At 43.9% G+C, this 18,426-nt stretch overlaps 1 protein-coding gene across 1 annotated transcript in view; it reads left to right on the top strand.

Moving 5' to 3' along the window:
- Positions 1–18,426, top strand: part of sh2b3 (SH2B adaptor protein 3) — a 72,679-nt gene that overhangs the window by 18,611 nt on the left and 35,642 nt on the right. Inside the window, exon 2 of the mRNA XM_083784236.1 lies at positions 1,947–3,305. Within this exon, the coding sequence (XP_083640362.1) occupies positions 1,974–3,305 (1,332 nt within the window). The 5' untranslated portion in view covers positions 1,947–1,973. The remainder of the gene's footprint in view (positions 1–1,946; positions 3,306–18,426) is intronic.

Here is an 18,426-nt window from a genome sequence, read left to right as displayed (position 1 = left end):
AGTTAATGTGATGCTGGCCTGGGACCAACTCGATGATGAAATTGAGCATTTCTGCTGAAGTGATCCGTCAGCAGAATGGAAACACGTCCCAATTTCACGTGTGCATTGATGTTCTTGCACCGTTTTGTCAGAGTGAGACCCTTGATTGATGGCCGTCTGATACCGAGAAATGGAGGCAAAGAGAGAGAGAGTGAAAGTCAGGGTGTAGAGGTAATAATCCATGTGATTGGTCTCGTAATGAATGCGTCACCCTGAGAAGGGACAAGTCGCGTTCAGCCGGGTCACATGCACACAGGGAAAACAGGGCAGGCAGCCAGAGAGTGTGGCCCATTGAGAAATCAGCTTACTTCCTCAAGCAGTCTTTAATTTTTGTATGTGTGTGTGTGTGTGTGTGTGTGTGTGTGTGTGTGTGTGTGTGTGTGTGTGTGTGTGTGCGCGTGTGCGTGCGTGCATGTTTTCATTCATCATCCCCATCTTCTGTTTCAACACAATTACAATTGTGTTGATGTTTTATTGCCACCCCTCCTTTCTTCTATGCATCAAATAATGTTTTTATTTTCCTCTTCATCAATAAGACATGTTAATATAACATAAGCCTTCATGAAATCCAGGTTTCATAACAGAAACAGCAGAGCCAAACCAAGACACGTAGGAATTAGAAAAAGTGCTCCTCGGGGCACAGGTCACAGGAGAGTTTGTGAGGTTTGGACAAAATGTGTAAACATGTGTTTTTGGTTTTTTGGTTTGTTTTGCAATAATGTGTTTCCTGGTGGTTCTATAACAGGGCAATGTAATCAATGTAATGTAATCAATCACATAACAGTATATTCATAATGCTGAGTAATGTTATAAAGATGAATGCATGTCGTGTTTTCAATAAATGGCTGGCATACATTATACAAGACAGATCCGTCTTGATTACATGACTATAAAGATCATGTGTGCGGACTTGCGTGATATTTGGATAAAATCTAAAGGACTAATATAAAAAAAATTGTTGCACATAAGTCGGCCTCCTAGTGGCGCTCTAAAAGGAAGAATTGAAAAATGCAGGCCAGATGTTTTTCCTTGGCCTCTAGGGAGTGTGCATACAACACGCAGATCAGTGCAGTTATAGGTAAAGGCGCGACTTGGCCAGTTATAGCGCCACCATGAGGCTGATTCGAAAAATGTCAAGTGGCATTTCTTCCTCAGCCTAGTGAGAATATGCGTGCACAGTTTCACCACAATTGGACGCTGCGTTCATGATTTGCGGCAATTTGCACAAAACTGAGCACTCCTGCAAACTTTGGAAGCCAATCCAAAATCAGCCTCCTGCTCCTGGTGGTGCTATAACAGCCATGTGAAAGAATTGGGGCAGAGGTTCAGCTCTGGCATCTACAATACCCCAAATTATGACGAGAATTTGTTCCCAGTTTCCAATGTTGTCTTTGTTCCACTTCACTGAATTTGAAGTTTAACCCAAAATGAATAGAATCTGTTGAGTGCAGACATCTCGTTCTGCTGTTACAGTGATTCTTCACTGGTTGATGGCCAGAGATACTTTGCAACTGCCTTTAATAAGATTTGGTAGGATTAAGATTGAGCACTGATTAAAAAATAAATCTGGTCTTCCTTTTCTGAATGCTATGTTTTAAAGTTGGGTTTAGAAGTAGTTTTTAGAAGAGCGTTGGGGTCTGTTTTCACAGGATTTCACCATGAGTGAATTCTGGGTTCTCACTAAGCAGTTCTCGGCACAGTACCTGTACATGAAACGTCTTGATTTGATTCTAATCTCTCTCTCTTTATTTATCCCTTTCTGCTCTTTGTCCATCTTCTACACCCCCCACCCACCCTGTACCTCTATGTCTGTCACTTCCTTCTGATACCTCCTTGTCTCTACACCCACCCTGTACCTCTATGTCTGTCACTTCCTTCTGATACCTCCTTGTCTCTACACTCGGCAGTGATTCTCAGCCGGTCTGGTTACTGCAATGAATGGTAACACTATCCATCCAGCCACCACCGCTAACACAGCAGGAGGAGGAGGGGGGCCCGGCGTGGCAGCACCCCCGAGAGGCTGGAAGGAGTTCTGCGAGCTGCACGCCATCGCCACAGCCCGGGAGCTGGCCGCACACTACCGCAGCTTCGCCAGGGAGTGGCAGCATGACATATTGCCGCCAGAGACCTTCTCCAAGCAGTTCAGCGACCTGTTCCAGCAGCATTTCTGCTGCGAAGTCGACGAACGAGATGGGGCCCCGCTCAGTCGTGGCTCCACCCCCACAACCGGCAGCGCCTCCTCCATCTGCGCTCCAGTGGCGCTGTCCCCCGTTGCTCCGCCCCCTGCCCCTCCTCCACAGGCCGTGATAGGCCGCCTGCGGATCACGTCCTTCTCCGGGGCACTGGACTACCGGGAGGCGGGCCGACCGAGTGGCAGCTCCACGCTGTTCTCCGGGGCACTGGACTACCGGGAGGCGGGCCGACCGAGTGGCAGCTCCACGCTGTTCGCCGTCCTCTCGCCAAAGGCGGAGCCGGTGCCCGTGTGCCGGGAGCAGGAGCAGCCCCTGCGGTGCTCGGCGGGAATCCCCTCGTCGGGACACCCGGCGGCTCTCAGGGGGTCTGTCCGAGGCATTAGTGGAGGCGGGACATTGGTGGTTCGCAGCCACAGCAGCGAGGAGGTCTCGGGCACTGAGCGTCGGCAGGCGACCGAACGGTACCCCCCCGACCTGGCGAGCCCCTTCAACCACGCACACGCAGACGTGACACACTTCTCCGTCAGCCAGATCCGGCAGAGCGTCAGGCGGCTCTTCAAGAAACGGCCCCTTCCCGACCCCCCCTCCTCCCCGCAGGACCTGTCTCCTAGTAACCCTAACCCCGCTGGCATCAACAGCGGCAATAACCCACCTGCGAGTGACAGTGGCGGTGACAGAGTGACTGGCATCTCCCCCGCGACAGCCGAGGCAGCACTGTCGCCTTCCTCTTCCGCCCCCACCTTCTCTTGCGCGGGCCCCGACGCCGTTCCCCCTCCCGCCTCGGCCCCCCCTACGCCCACAGCTGCCGTGGGCTCTCACTTCCTGGATCGTTTCCGTCGGTTACGCAGCGGCAGCGTGCGGCAGAGGAGGTCGGAGGCCAGCGGCTGCTGTAAGGAGGGCCAGCTGAGGTACCTGCTGGTGGACGACACCATCTCAGACACTCAGCCTCGCTGGCAACGCTGCCGCCTGCTGGTCAGGAGGACCAGGGACACTCAGGGGACAATTGGAGGAGGAGGAGGAGGAGGAGGAGGAGGAGGGGAGAGGTACCAGTTGGAGCTTTATGATCCTCCCAAGGTAAGAACACACGTGTGGTGCTTTGCACACGGTAAGCACACTTAACATTGTTAGAAGTATACATGCACGTCGTGCACACTCATGCTTTAAAGCTGTGTGTGTGTGTCTTTTGTGAGAGAGCCTCATCACCTACAGTATGTATGCATCACATACACACCGCATCGCTACAGACCCCGATGGCGACAATCCAGGAGTCCCGAGTTGGTGTCAGCTATAATCCACACTCTAGCATTGCATCGCATCATTCAATGTGTGTCCCCTTCTTTTACATGTCGCGTGTCCCGGTGTTGGAATCCTGAAATGTGGCCACACAGTCTAGACTATTTAGCTTAAGGCATGTTTGAGCCGTATTTAAGCTACATGCTGCTATTAGAGCAGTTGTTGTCTACTCCAGTGTGGCGATGCTCTGTTGCCTCTGGAATGTCCACTTTGGAGGACCAGGGGGGAAATAAGACAACGAAGTGAATACTGGGACAGGGTTTTAGTACCCAAGACATGTAAGAACCGGGTCCAATACTGGGACAGGGTTTTAGTACCCAGGACATGTAAGAACCGGGTCCAATACTGGGACAGGGTTTTAGTACCCAGGCACCCTATTTTGATGCTGGAGGGACGACTGCTCTGTAGTTGACTATAGTCTCAGCGTTACTAGGCCAAACAGGCCAATGCTGTTACTATAACCCATTTAGGCCTGACCTCAAAATTAAATAAATAATCTTCTAAATCCTCCAGTTTTCTTTTTTTTTTTTTTTTTAAGATATTTTTTTTGCGGCTTACGCCTTTTATTGATTTTTGAAGGGACAGACAGTAGGCTGACAGGAAACGGGAGAGAGATGGGGGGATGACATGCAGTAAAGGCCGTGTCGGGTCCGGGAGTCGAACCCGCGGCACACTGCGACTGGATTACCAGTCCGGTGCCCAGACCGTTACGCTACGGCCTGGGCCCAATCCTCCAGTTTTCTGAAATAAATATTTTCACGATTTTTCAAAAATAGCAGACCTACAAGTTCATACCGCGCCACTCGGTGGCGCGCTATGAGCTTGTAGATCTGCTATTTTTCAATAGCTAAATTATAACATAATGTATAAAACACCAAATGGGATAAGTCATTTATGGTCAAAGCCTTCTGTATAGGGCCGGGATGAGGCCCAGCCAAAAAGGCCATGTACTGTATGATGTACTGTACGTAGTACAGTAGAGTAGAGGATGACTAATGGCAGAGTTTACTAGCGTACTCACTCAGCTCAGTGTCAGCTTTGTAATAAATAATGTAAGTAAGTCATAAATATTACCGGCATGTAAATTATACATGCATGGCATAACTTGCCAGTGTTTGTTGTGTGTACACACATACACACACACACACACACAGTCTTAAATGTCATCATAGCGCTGGGTTTGCAACTTTATTACTGTGTAAAATAATACATGTATTGCAAAGTTTGATATAATATGATTTATTTTTCAGCTGCATAAATGTTTTATATAGATGTAGTAACTGTACTGTAGCTGTGCACTATTACAGTATTTATTAATGGACAGTTTTTGGACAGTTCTGAAAGCATGGCTATCATGCTTTAAGAAAAAAAAAGTATTTCCTATAGAGCTTTGCTCCACAGTTTAGCGTTTGATGGCTTTCACTCTACAATTTACAATTTAGTCATTTAGCAGACGCTTTTAATCAAGAGAGACTTACAGTAAGCAACAACACATGGTAATACAATCAAATACATAAACTACGGCAGAAGATTGGGAGTGAGTCTGCAGTTCTGATTGCAATGGGAAGTTCATTCCAGCCTCCCTTTTTTGGGAGGGTTGTAGGATCAGACTTTGAAGATATGGGGGTGCCATACCTTTGGTTGTTTTGAAGGCCAGCATCAGAATGTTGTACTCTGTGCGGGCAGCAACCGACGGGAGCCAATGGAGGGAGCGGAGAAGGGGGGGGGACATGTGAGAATCTTGGCTGGTTGAAGACCAAGCGTGCTGCGGCATTTTGGCACATGCCGGTAGGCCAGTAAGGAGAGAGTTACAATAGTCAAGTTTTGATATGACTGATGTCTGGTTAAGGATCTGGGGCTGCCTCCTGGGTGAGGAAGGGTCTAGGTCCTTCAAACAAATTTTATAGTTAGGGTTATGGGCCAGATTCACAACGCCGTTTATACTCATATCGTGAGCGTACGGACATTTAGGAGCATTCCCCACATTACGTGTGGAATTCATGAACTTGAACTTGGCCGTGACGATGGCGGACGTTGGTCGTAAAGTCAGCTCAGAGGGTGCCAGTGATCAAGGATGTATTTAGAATGCTTTAGTCTTCATGCTGAATCAATTAAAACCAAACCTAGAAAAAGATATGTATGTGCCCAGCATTTGTCAACACACACACATACATGAAAGAAGAAAATGTGTCAACTGCTTAGCTTTTATGGCTTTTATGATTCCACTTGTTTGTATTTGTATTTATTTTGTAGGCTAGTTGCATTCAGAGCTGAATTATTAGGTCGCTCGGCATGTTGACAGACTTACAAAAGAAGAAAGGAAAAAAAGGCAAAACTGGTCCGGGATGGATTAAATCTGTCCTGTGTCCAATGCATTATTCCATTTGCTTTCCAAATCCGATGTAGTGGGACAGTGCAGGGCAGGGAATCAATCACCCCAGTAATCAATAAATCAAATTATCTGATTTTAATTTTACCTCTGCAAAGGTGCAGTGCCCAATTTATCAGTAGAATGGGCTTTTATTATCATTGCCGAGTTTTAATATAGCATTTGGTCGTGTGGTTTAACCGTACAAATTCACTTCTCTCTCATTATCGTGAAAGAACTTTATTAACATCAGTTAACTTATTAACGTTCTGACGTTCAGCAAGGAGTGAAGCAACCTCGTGCCAAAATAAGTTGGCAAGTGGACAAGTTTCTATGCGGTGCTTCCAGGCCTGGTTCCGTCCGTTTTGTTTATAATTATATATATATATATAACTCGCACTGTTTGCTTGATGTCCGTGCGAGAGACTCGCCTGTCAAAATAAACTGCTCTACAAGCTCATGCGGCGCGGTACATCGCGGAGCACCGCATTCACTGTTGTAAGCTTGGAGATCTGTGCATTTTGCAGGCTGTGATGACATTTTTCATCCGAGGACAGATACTTCCTGTTGCCTTATATGGCGTGGAATTGGAATGGGCGTAGATGTTCCATTAAACTAGGGGACACCAGTCGAATCGCTTGGGAAAGAGGCGAAATGAGATACACGGGCGATCCACACAAATTAAGTCATTACGCCACCTTTGGTGAATGACTCGTGAGCTTGATCAGACGGATTAATAAGCTATCATTACACATTTCACACACACACACACACACACACACACACACACACGCACCCTCTCACACACACACACACACACACACACACACACACACACACACACACACACACAGTAATTTCCTGTTTAATTCTCATGGGTTTCCCCTCTTTTTAAACCACTCTCATCTCTCCCTACTGTTGTCTTGTTTTCTCAATTCAACTATACTGCATCTAAGCAGTGCCTTCTTCTACACAGTAGACCACATGAATGAGCACAAGAAAAGTAGCTTGGCCTCAGAAAACTGCTCTCATTTCATCGTAGGCTCTCATCACATCCCTCCCTTGAGTGATTGATTTGTTGTTGAGCTGGAGTTATGGTGTGTGCTGCGATAAACAGCAGACCTTGTGTTTGACTGTGCTAGGGTAGCGAAACAGTGTTCTTAACTTCTTATGCATATGAACTCATCAAAAACACATTATAACATCATCTTTGGACTTGCTCACCGCACAACAATTATTTAGTCTATCCATCCTTTGTTGTCATACTTCCATAACTGGTTTTGTTTTGACAAGTTAAACAAGAAGGGACAGCGCAAAGTTAAGTGAAATGAAGACGTCAAAGAGAAAATGTGTTTTGAGGAAAAAACTTTTGTTGACCCAAGCAAGAGGATTAGTGGTTTTAATCACTCAAATGTGGACATCAGACCAAAGAATGTATGTGTCCACCAAGCAGCATATGTTTTGCATTGTTTTCATTGGGAGTATGTACTATTTATGCTGGCAAATGGCAGCAACATGACGAGGTGCTGAGCATCTATTCTGTGTTGTGTGTTTTTATCTGGTCGCCCAGAGTTGAAATATTTTCAAGGCTTTAGTTTTAATATATATTATTTTTTAATATTTTAACTATTGGGGAAAGCACTTTGGTGGACACAAAGCCTTATAGCCAGAAAGGCAACTTACTTTTATTTAATTACTTCTAGGCGTCTGCGTGAAATCATGTATTCTTTCTCCAGCCTGAGGTGACTCGAGTTCGATATGCCTCCTACACAGTTTCCTGTTGGTTTGGAACCGTCTCAGACTGGGTTGTCTGTTCTGTCTGTTCTGTCTGTTCTGGAACCGTCTCAGACTGGGTTGTCTGTTCTGTCTGTTCTGTCTGTTCTGGAACCGTCTCAGACTGGGTTGGCGGTTCTGTCTGTCCAACAATCTGGTATCATTAACCCATTTTGACCTGACATCAGATTCTAAAAATGTTTTCTGAAAAAGCTATGTTTCTATGTCAGTCGTTCTTCGATTTTTCAAAAATAGCAGATCTACAAGCCACCGAGTGGCGCGCTATGAGCTTGTAGATCTGCTATTTTTAACACCGAAAGGGGTTTCTGGCCCAAAATGGGTTAACACACCAACACTCAGTAGCACATCATCAGAATTACAAACTTTACTTTCAGCATAATTACGGGTTTTGTTTTTTGTTATACGTACAGACAATAAATTATGTGCTAGCACACACTTCACTTTGTTTTCCTCCTTGGGATAAGTAGGAACAATGACGGTCAACATGGCCTTGCTGTATTCAGCACAACACAACAACAGCAAGATGTTTGTATAAGCAGTCATGGGTGATGGCTATCATGTGGAAAGCTAAGCGACTATAAGAGACAAAAAAACAAGCATTTCTCTCGTATAGTTGCTTCGCTTTCCACACGATAGCCATCACACATGACTGTGTACAATGTCCTGACGAGACCAGCTGCAAGGTTATGTGTTGTGTTGTGTTCACACACCCAGTCCCTCGGATCCCCACAGCCAGTAATCACTGCATCCCTCTTTAACCGCTTAAACCCTGTACTTAGTTGACCAGGTTCCCAGCGGCTGTACACTGAATGTCTTCGGTGAAAATAGCCAATCTACAAGTGAGCTTGTAGAATGTCACAGAATGTACGTCCCAGGAGAGGGATACTAAGGGTTCAAGACAAGTGGTTAAACGCAATTGAAAGCAGCAGTCGCTCTATGGCCATGAGTGTGTGTTTTTCTGGCACCGCCATAGTTTGACGAGTGTGTGTGTCTGTGTCTCCATGTTGTGCACAATGCATCTGACGGCCCGTTTTCACCAAACACGTCTCAGCGCCGCTCCAGTTACGCCCCGTGTTAACGGATGGCGGTGTTCCCACCAGCTGTACTGCACTGGACTTGGACAGCTTTTGAGCGTGAATCTTTTTTTTTTTTAAAGCATCCCTGGCTAATAAGACAAATATGCCATAAAACATTATTATACTTGACCTCTGCAACTAAAATAAAAAATAAAAACACCTTAAATATTTTATTTCTTTCATAAATAGAGAATCTTTCACTCAATAGGAACTGCTCCTGTCGCAAGATGATGATGTCATATGCCCATATGGTCTATCACTATGGAATGTATGGAATGCAATGCATATGCTAATAAAAAACAACTTAATACTTCTTAAGGTTAATATGAGCATCAAAGTCATATTTTAAATACTTTAGCACGTGCATTCCATACATTCCACAGCGCTGGACCACACATGGACATATGACATCATAAACGTGCGATGGGAGCAGTTCCTATCTATCCTATAAAGATTCTGTTTATGAAAGAAATAGAATATTTAAGATGTTTTTATTTTGTCATTTTAGTTATAGAGGGCCAGACTGTACAGGCATAAATGAGAATACTCTCGATGGTGCACTGTCACCTAGTACCTACACAACATTCCCCACTGACAGGCATTGCTCTAACCCTTAGCAGTACGTATGCGCAGCGACAAAGATAAACCTTCTCCTCACAACTTTCCGCAAACATGGCCCATTTGGTTCATATAACTGTAGATGCTCGGCCAAACGGGATGCACTGCACTGGTTTCGAACCCCTTGACTCTGCGGTGCTGGATAGGTGTGTGTGTGTGTGTCTCTCTCTCTATCTATCTATGGTTGGACAACAAGTTAAAGGAGAATTCCATACTAAAAGGCTTTCTTACCTTTCTTTGTAGTTGTTACGTCCCCACCAAAGAGGTCCAGGTATTATTTTGTGCAAAAGCTCCTTATTGGCTATTTCCCCTATCATAAGCCCTAAATGAATTGCATTGAATTGAATGGGAATTGAATGGGGCTATGGGGTGTTGTGCTAATTCGCTTATTTCCATTGCTCAAAATTATAATTTCTTTGTATATATCCTCTCTTCATAATGTAAATAATATCCCAAGCGGCACACTTTACTACTTCTTTCGATGGAAATAAGCTAACTAGCATAACACCCCATAGCCCCATTCAATTCCCATTCAATGCAATGCAATTCATTGAGGGCTTATGGTAGGGAAAATAGCCAATAAGGAGTTTTTGCACAAAAAAACACCTAGACCTCTTTGGTGGGGACGTAACAACTACAAAGAAAGATAAGAAAGCATTCTAGCATGGAATTCTCCTTTAAACTTCAAACACCCCATTGACACCGTGGCAAAAAAGCTTCAGTTCTTCTACAGAATGAAGTCCTGCTTCTCTAATGCTTCTCGCAAAAATCTGGTTACAGGCCTCTTCCTGTCGCAGCTCGATTATGGCGATACTGTCTACGGCTTTGCTATAGTTCCTCAACTCTGAGCAAACTGGGCCCGTTGTTTCATGCTGCATTGAGGTTCATAACTATAGGTCTCATCACTGTACTCTGTACGCCCTCGTGGGTTGGTACTCCTTAACGTCTCGCAGGTTGCTACATTGGTATATTCTCACTTATAAAGACATTCTTGGTAATCTCCCATTTGTTCCACCATTTGTTCTAAATTTGAATTTGTCCAAAACTCTCTCAACCTCAGATCAAATGCTTGGCTGCGGACTACGTCGTGCCCAAAAATAACAAAATAACAAAATCTGAGTCTGGAAAAATAAAACTTGCTTTTTTCGGACCCTGGTCTTAATGACCTACAGACCAGACTCAAACTGGACCCTGGTCTTAATGACCTACAGACCAGACTCAAACTGGACCCTGGTCTTAATGACCTACAGACCAGACTCAAACTGGACCCTGGTCTTAATGACCTACAGACCAGACTCAAACTGGACCCTGGTCTTAATGACCTACAGACCAGACTCAAACTGGACCCTGGTCTTAATGACCTACAGACCAGACTCAAACTGGCTGCTGTGATTCCCCTAGTGAGTTTTTGATTGATTGATTGATTGATTGATTGATTGATTCAGTTTGCAGAATTACAGTACAAGTACATCTCAATACAAAAACTGTTAACAGTGAGTGGACGACACCATAAAGCATTACACTTGTTTACAATAGGGCCCACCATTTTCAATTCATCAAAACATTTAGAGACATACGAATATACACAACTATATACGGTAGTCAAAAGGAAATCATCATATGAGGTAAAAAGGGAAAAGAAACATACACAGTGAGGGGGTAAAGGGGTGGGGGGGGTTCAGATTTTACGGGGGCCAGTTTCGAATTGCAGCCGTCCGTAGGTGCCCTTTGAGAGCAGTTTTGAAGTCAAGGGATTTGCATGACTTAATGACTGTTGGTAGGGCGTTCCACATTTTGGTGACATATAAGGAGCAAAATTAATTTAGTCCCTTTGTTTGTGCCGAATCTGGGTTGCACATGTTTTGTTTTTGTTTCGGTAGTGGGTACTGTATTAGTTTTTGTCGTGTATTTATTGTTACTGGCAGAGCTGTGGCACTTATTGTGCCTCTTCTCTTGGCCAGTTCACACTGTGTAAAAGAGACTTCAGTCTCAATGTGGTTTTTACTGGTTAAATAAAAAATCTCTCTCTCTCTCTTTCTCTCTCTCTCCCTCTCTCACTGATGGAGCTATGGTCTGACATCTCTGATTTGCGTACTCAGCTTTTCTTCCATTGTACAAAATAAATAAATAAATTATAAGGTCAGCTGTGAGACGTCTTCCCAGAGCTTCGCTAGTTAATTGTTACTGCCATATTTTTGTTATTTACGATTATCTGTCTCATGCATCTTTTCAACATTAAAATTTCAATAACAATACATACACAAACAATACTAAAATGATGTAGCATAGCACAGTGACGCACACAAACACTCTTAGGACTAGGCCTATTTCTTGCATAATCGAATAATAGTTTGACTCATCCCCCTTAGAAGAGGACCTTCCTTGATGCCGCGGCAAACTCCTCAGTTAGTTATCTTCGAGTAATCCAATTTGCGAGATATTTGGTGCTCAGTTGCAATTTCGGGCAGTCCATTCAGACGGTCTTGAGACTTAGCTGACTACAAATACCTTTTACACAGGCTGGAGTTGAGCTTCTCTCACCAGAGGCCATTGTTACCATAACAGTCAACCATATTGTCTTTTCAGCAGTGGCATGTCGCTCTTTGCCACCCCTAGTGGCATGGCGATCTTAATCGGCCAGTTTTGACAAGCACAATAGCGCATGCGCCAACCCTGCAGGCTGTAATGCAGGCGCGCAATTGTGTGTGGTGTTTTATATTTAGCAGCCCTTCTCTACGCAGCCAGCTGCAGTTTTAACTATGTGTGTGATGTAATTCAGATGATGATAGAGCCAGAGTTGCCCTTGTGCCCTTGTGTGTGTGTGTGTGTGTGTGTGTGTGTGTGTGTGTGTGTGTGTGTGTGTGTGTGTGTGTGTGTGTGTGTGTGTGTGTGTGTGTGTGTGTGTGTGTGTGTGTGCGTGCGTGCAGCTGTGTGTGGAGGTGAGGGGTTTGGGTACGGTATTAGCCCAGGTGATTGCAATAATGTTTTAGTTAGCAAACAGAACTGCATGGCTCTCCCTCTCGTTATGATTGTGTGTGTGTGTGTGTGTGTGTGTGTGTGTGTGTGTGTGTGTGTGTGGAATCTTGGCAGGCCTGCAAGTAAAGGCCCTGAGAATAGCCTTAAAAGGAATGAGAGCTTTGGTGTAGCAAGCAAACTTGAACACATTAACACGCACGCACGCATGCACGCACAAACACGAACACGCACACACACACACACACACACACACACACACACACACACACACACACACACACACACACACACACACAGATACATCTTTGTGGCTGTGGTGTATTTCATGCACACATGTGATTTAGTTGCATGTGTACTTCCTTCAATGAAGTCATTAGGTGTTTGTGTTCACACACCATTTCCTCTTGTGTGCTTGGATTAGGGTTTCACATGCAACTGGCACTTATGACCTATGTATATGAGAGAGACAGAGGAATAGATGTGTACACACTACATGCATGTGTATTTTTAATCGTGCGCGCGCATGTATGTGTGTGCGTATGCGTGTGTGTGTGCATGTGTGTGTGTGTGTGTGTGTGTGTGTGTGTGTGTGTGTGTGTGTGTGTGTAACCAAGTACAATCTGTCAATCTGGTATCCCGACACCCACACTTCACTCTGTATAAACCATCATGATTCTGAACAACACCTAGAATCACACACCACACATAACAAATAGACATGCATACAAAAATGTGTATATTGCTCGCCACGACCAGATTGTTGTGTGTCTGATGCAGTTCGAAAGTATGTGTTGACACCAGTCACAAGGAGGTCCTGATTCTGGAGGTGGGCTGTGTCTTTGATTTGTACATGGACCAGGCATTCCAAGATAAACATTCCAAGTATCAACCATTACTTGGAAGTATAACAAACCTGGGGTAGCGCTGTAGATTTGCCATACTGATATTCGGAAGCCTGGACCATGTGCATAAACTGACCATGAGTGGCATGACAAAAAGCAAAGCCAAACAATTTGCCAAATACTGTTCTGTTTTGGCTGTTATAGGCAGTTTGTCTGTGTGGAGGAGGATGTGCCATGTGCATCCTTAAGTGAACATGAACTGTCAACCCCGTTATATTTGTTTCCTTGTGAAATTAATTGTAATTTGTTGATTCAAATAAAGAAATCGAAAATGTGTGTGTGTGTGTGTGTGTGTGTGTGTGTGTGTGTGTGTGTGTGTGTGTGTGTGCACGCGTGAGAGAGAGTATGAGAGAGCATACGATGAACATGCCAGATAATCTGTCAGATTTCATAGGAACATGCAATTATTGCTTAGTATCATCACACGATAAAGGGTCAAATAAAGTTAATAAACAAAACACAGAGTATAATAACAGCATGGCTTCCCCCCTGTGCAAAGAAAGTTAGCTAAATCAAGTCAAGTGGTGTCAAATTCCATGCACACCCATTATAATGGGAAAAAAACAAAAGAAGGACCCATACGCTACAAGTTGAAACAGCTCACTAGCGTGAAGAATGACGCATCAGGTTCAGCATCGGTGAACTATCACTCGGCAGTTATAGGTACTAACCATTGGCAATTTGGCATAGATAAATACCTCTACTATACGTCTGGAAAACCAATCCCTTTGAAGCGCCACTTTGATGGCACTGCCCACCAGCTGCTCAATATACCCCGGAATATAGCAAAGGAACGTCTGAAGTGCTGCCGGGGCTCGCATTTGCTCGCTCAAAAAGAACCCACTGTGTGCTCGCACCCATACGGAGATACACACAGAGATACAACCAAACCCTGTTGTATACACGGCTGTCCCCTTCATCATATGAATCATATCATGTCCAGTAGTATTATTGATTCTTGTTGTGTTGCTGTCAGCACAGTCTCGCAGACTTTGCCTCACTATAGCATTTTGCTGTTATTACCTCTAGGTCAGTGGTTCTCAGCCTTCACAGGCCGTGGCCGTGACCCCCCAAAATAATCACATTTGGGGACCCCCATCCTGAGTCCTGACAAGCATTTGGAATTGTAGGAGTTGAGGCATTATAGTTTGACTTGGTGTTTATTTAAAAAAATATACAATTTGGCCAATGTTTGACCAGTCTTTATATTATAGTTTGCTGATTACTTTTGATTCAGTAATGGTCTTTTAAAAAACTATTTTATATATATTTATTTATTTATTTATATATATATATATATATATATATGTGTGTGTGTGTGTGTGTGTGTGTGTGTGTGTGTGTGTGTGTGTGTGTGTGTGTGTGTGTGTGTGTGTGTGTGTGTGTGTGTGTGTGTGTGTGTGTGTGTGTGTGTGTGTGTGTGTGTGTGTGTGTGTGTGTCATCTGGGGAACCTCCTCCGAGTCCTGACCCACATGTTGAGAACCACTGCTCTAGGATATATGAGTAACAATCTGAGCCTATATTTTCTTTTGAATTTGACAGAGTCAACAGTCTGTCTCGAGAAACTATGAGTAGTGACAAATGAAACCCTTTGTACTAGTGACGAATGAAAGCCTTTGTAGTGACAAATGAATCCCTAGGTTATATATGACTAGTGGTGACAAAAGAAACCATCGGTTATATGACTAGTGACAAATGAAACCCACAGATTTGACCGTGTGTGCTAAAATGTATTGGTCCTTCTGGGAAACTGTGAAGTTAAGCTAGGATTTCAGAGACTTTATCCACCAAGGGTTAAGATGACCGCTCAGCTGTGTGGCTGCTGAAGGAACTTTAGCCATACAACAAATATATTGAGATGATGGTGACAATTATGATAGTGTATCTTTAAGTAATGTGCATTGTCAGCGAATTGTGTAAACTAGGTTGTCATTTCAATACTTTCAATATACTATATATATATATCTATATATATATATATATACACGGTGTTGTTTTCCATATAATTGGTCATCATGGTATCTGTGAGGTCATGGCTTATCGTTGTGTTTAAGTACACAGATCAGTTTTCTTGAGATAAAGTGCTAAATTAATCCTGTCAGGCCTACGCAATGCTCTATACTGTATTTGTTGTGAGCCTTGATCCTGAGATAGAAGAACAAATGTAAACGGAACCTGTTTATTTTCGTTTTCAGCAACAATTTGCCTTCTTCAGGGAAGTATGACAGCATACATGACAGACAGCGTTTTTCAATGTCTTGCCATAGACTGATAAACCGAATATTGTGTTTCTGCAATAATACGTTCTTAAATGAAATGTAGCAAAGTATCAACTCTCAACTTGTGTCTCTCTCTCTCTCTCTCTCTCTCTCTCTCTCTCTCTCTCTCTCTCTCATTTTGTCTCTGTCAAAGAACACATTGCCAGGAAAATGCTGGTCTGGTGTGTTCCCACAGACTGCTGCTGTCTGATGGCGGATATGTATCCTCTGGCACCGATGTAGACTACTGTACATCTTAAGGTTGATTAATACATAATTGTGCAGCGGTGTCGCGCACCAGAAACAGCCGATATACAAGCTCGCAACGTGTTGCTGCATGACACGTTGTGCGCTTGTGTGACACTGCCATGCAAACAAGTGTTTTGCTTTAATAACCCCACTACTCATCTTAGCTGAACCCTCTGTGTGTGCGCGCATGTGTGTGTGTGTGTGTGTGTGTGTGTGTGCGCGCGCTTGTGTGTGTGTGTGCGTGTATTTACATGTGTTCCAGCTTTAGTAGCATTAATGTTTACCACATGTGTTCATGCGTATGTGTAGGCTATACATCTGCCTATGTCTCAAGTTCCTCTTTGAAATTATCCCTCCCTCCCCGGCTCCCCTCCCTCCCTTTTGTTGTGTGTGTACGGTATTTACTTTGTTTTTGTCCGCAATAAAGTGCAATGTTCATTTCACCCAGAGAGTGAAAAATTGGACCCGTAAGGGTCACTCTGAATTGAACTATTCTCTTAAATTGACTGCCAAGAACGTCTATAGACGTCCTATCAAATCCAATGCTAAAGACAAGTCGTTCAATGGTCTTTTCAGTGGTTTAAGATAGATTGCACTCTTCGCCAACGTATGAATGGTTCTAGGTTGCTAGGCGACCAATACAAGCGGACATTAACTCTCTCCATCCGCCTCAATATAAATAGATTTACAAAAATGCGTTTATCTTGAATTCTTCATCCAGATTGCGTTTTTGTTCGAAACAAGCTTTATTCAACACAACTAAAGAACTGATGATCGCTGTTATATTTATTTTCCGGGTGAATGAAAAGACGATCGCCCGTCACTCTAAACAGCATTTGTTTACGGGTCCCGTGGGCCTTCAAAATAAGCCTACCTTGTCCTAAATTAACCTTCTGGGTTTCACCTTCTGGGTCCTAAATTAACCTTCTGTGTGTGCGTGTGTGTGTGCTTACAGTATGTGAAAGAGTATTGCAGCAGGTGATGGCTAACCAAACCATGTCATGTCCTTCCCTGTCTGTCATATCTTTGTCTCTGTGATATGTTATCTTAAGCACTCAGTGCAGAGAAACAACAAGGATTTCTAGCAAATAGGGCTGCTAAGCCTTCTGAATATGAAGACATGCCTCATTAAAACAACAGAATTGCAGTTTATCCAATAAAAGTAATACGTGTTAGTGTGTGCATGCGTGGGCACGTGCATGCGTGTGTGCTGTGTGGGCACTCCGGCATATGCATGTGTGTTTGCACACATGTGTATTTTTGTTTTGCTGTGTATTAGTCCGTATCTCTCCAGATGTCTCTCTCCTCTCTCTCTGACAGAGCAGAGTTTGCAACATCAGTGGAAAATACTTTTCAGCAAGCAGCCCTTGCTGTCCATCTGTTCTGTGTTACTCAATGTACTTCAATCTCTCAGATGGCAACATGCAGCGTTAATTTGGCCCTCGCTGCATACCACAACTAAAGCTCTGCATGCACACATGGGCCCAGTCAGCCCTACCCCGAAACAGAACCAAAGCAGTGGAGAGACACAGGCAGAATCCTACGCGGAGAGGCAGAGAGACGTACAGATCATGTCAATCTGAGCAAGAGGGCAGGTGGACAGACAGATGGATGCTGTGTGAATCAAGCAATAAGGAGATAGTTTTATCTGGCACTCCTCATACAGGTACAAGAAGTGAAAATGCCATTTTACTGGGCTGCCTACAACCATGACAATAGTAATGATACACATTATAATAAATACAAAATTTGGTAGTAACTGCAGTTTGGTTTGCTGCAGGTGTGGGTCTACTGTAGTTGTGCAGATCTGCTTTATTCTGCTTTATTACCGGAGCTATTTTGCATGAGCTGAACTCTAACCAGAGCGAGTTCAGCGAGTTCATCAGTGCTTTATTGGAACCTCTCCGGTTGCCTATACGTCTGCTAAATGCTGGGCTGAAGATGCAGATAATAATACACGCGTTCTGGTGTCCGTGTATGTGTTTGTGGTCTTGGTCGTGTGCACTCGGTACTCTCTAAAGGTATGAGTCACTATCAACATCGATGATGCCCACAACATTTTTGATAGTTTCATTTTTCATCACTACTATCTTCGTATCGCATCCACAATCTGTTTTCTCTCTCCAGGGATTGACTAATGAAACCGAGAAATGGTGGCACAAATAAAACTACTTCAGACGGATAATGGATACAGATTTGTACGTGTGTATTCATTAGTTTCACATGGGTAGACCGTATGTGTGGGTATACTATAAGGAATGTTTTTGTCTCAACCAGAAATGTATACATTACAAAATCAATTTAAAATAAATTGTCCCCCTGCTGAACAGTAACAAACTGTGTTTTCCCGTTAGAACATTTCACCGTTAACATTTGCTATGTATTCACATTCTATCATATCAAACAGATTTTCTTTATGTTATCATCTGCAGTCACAGTGGTTCATTTACACGTTCGTGCTCATTGTAAATTGTGCAGGTTAAAACTGTCTACTGAATTCACTGCAAATATACTGTAATAACTGTACATTTGCATGTGATTTGCATGTCCAGTGTCCACACAGTAACATTGCATAAACATTTTTGAGCGACAGAGACAGTAGGCTGACAGGAAATGGGGAGAGAGATGGGGGGGGGGTGACATGCAGTAAAGGCCGTTAA

Source organism: Protomyctophum parallelum (genome assembly GCF_964188405.1).
Source record: "Protomyctophum parallelum genome assembly, chromosome: 15".
In the NCBI taxonomy this organism is placed as follows: Eukaryota; Metazoa; Chordata; class Actinopteri; order Myctophiformes; family Myctophidae; genus Protomyctophum; species Protomyctophum parallelum.
The sequence above is the reverse complement of the archived record's forward strand: the minus strand, read 5'-3'. Positions and strand labels throughout refer to the sequence as shown.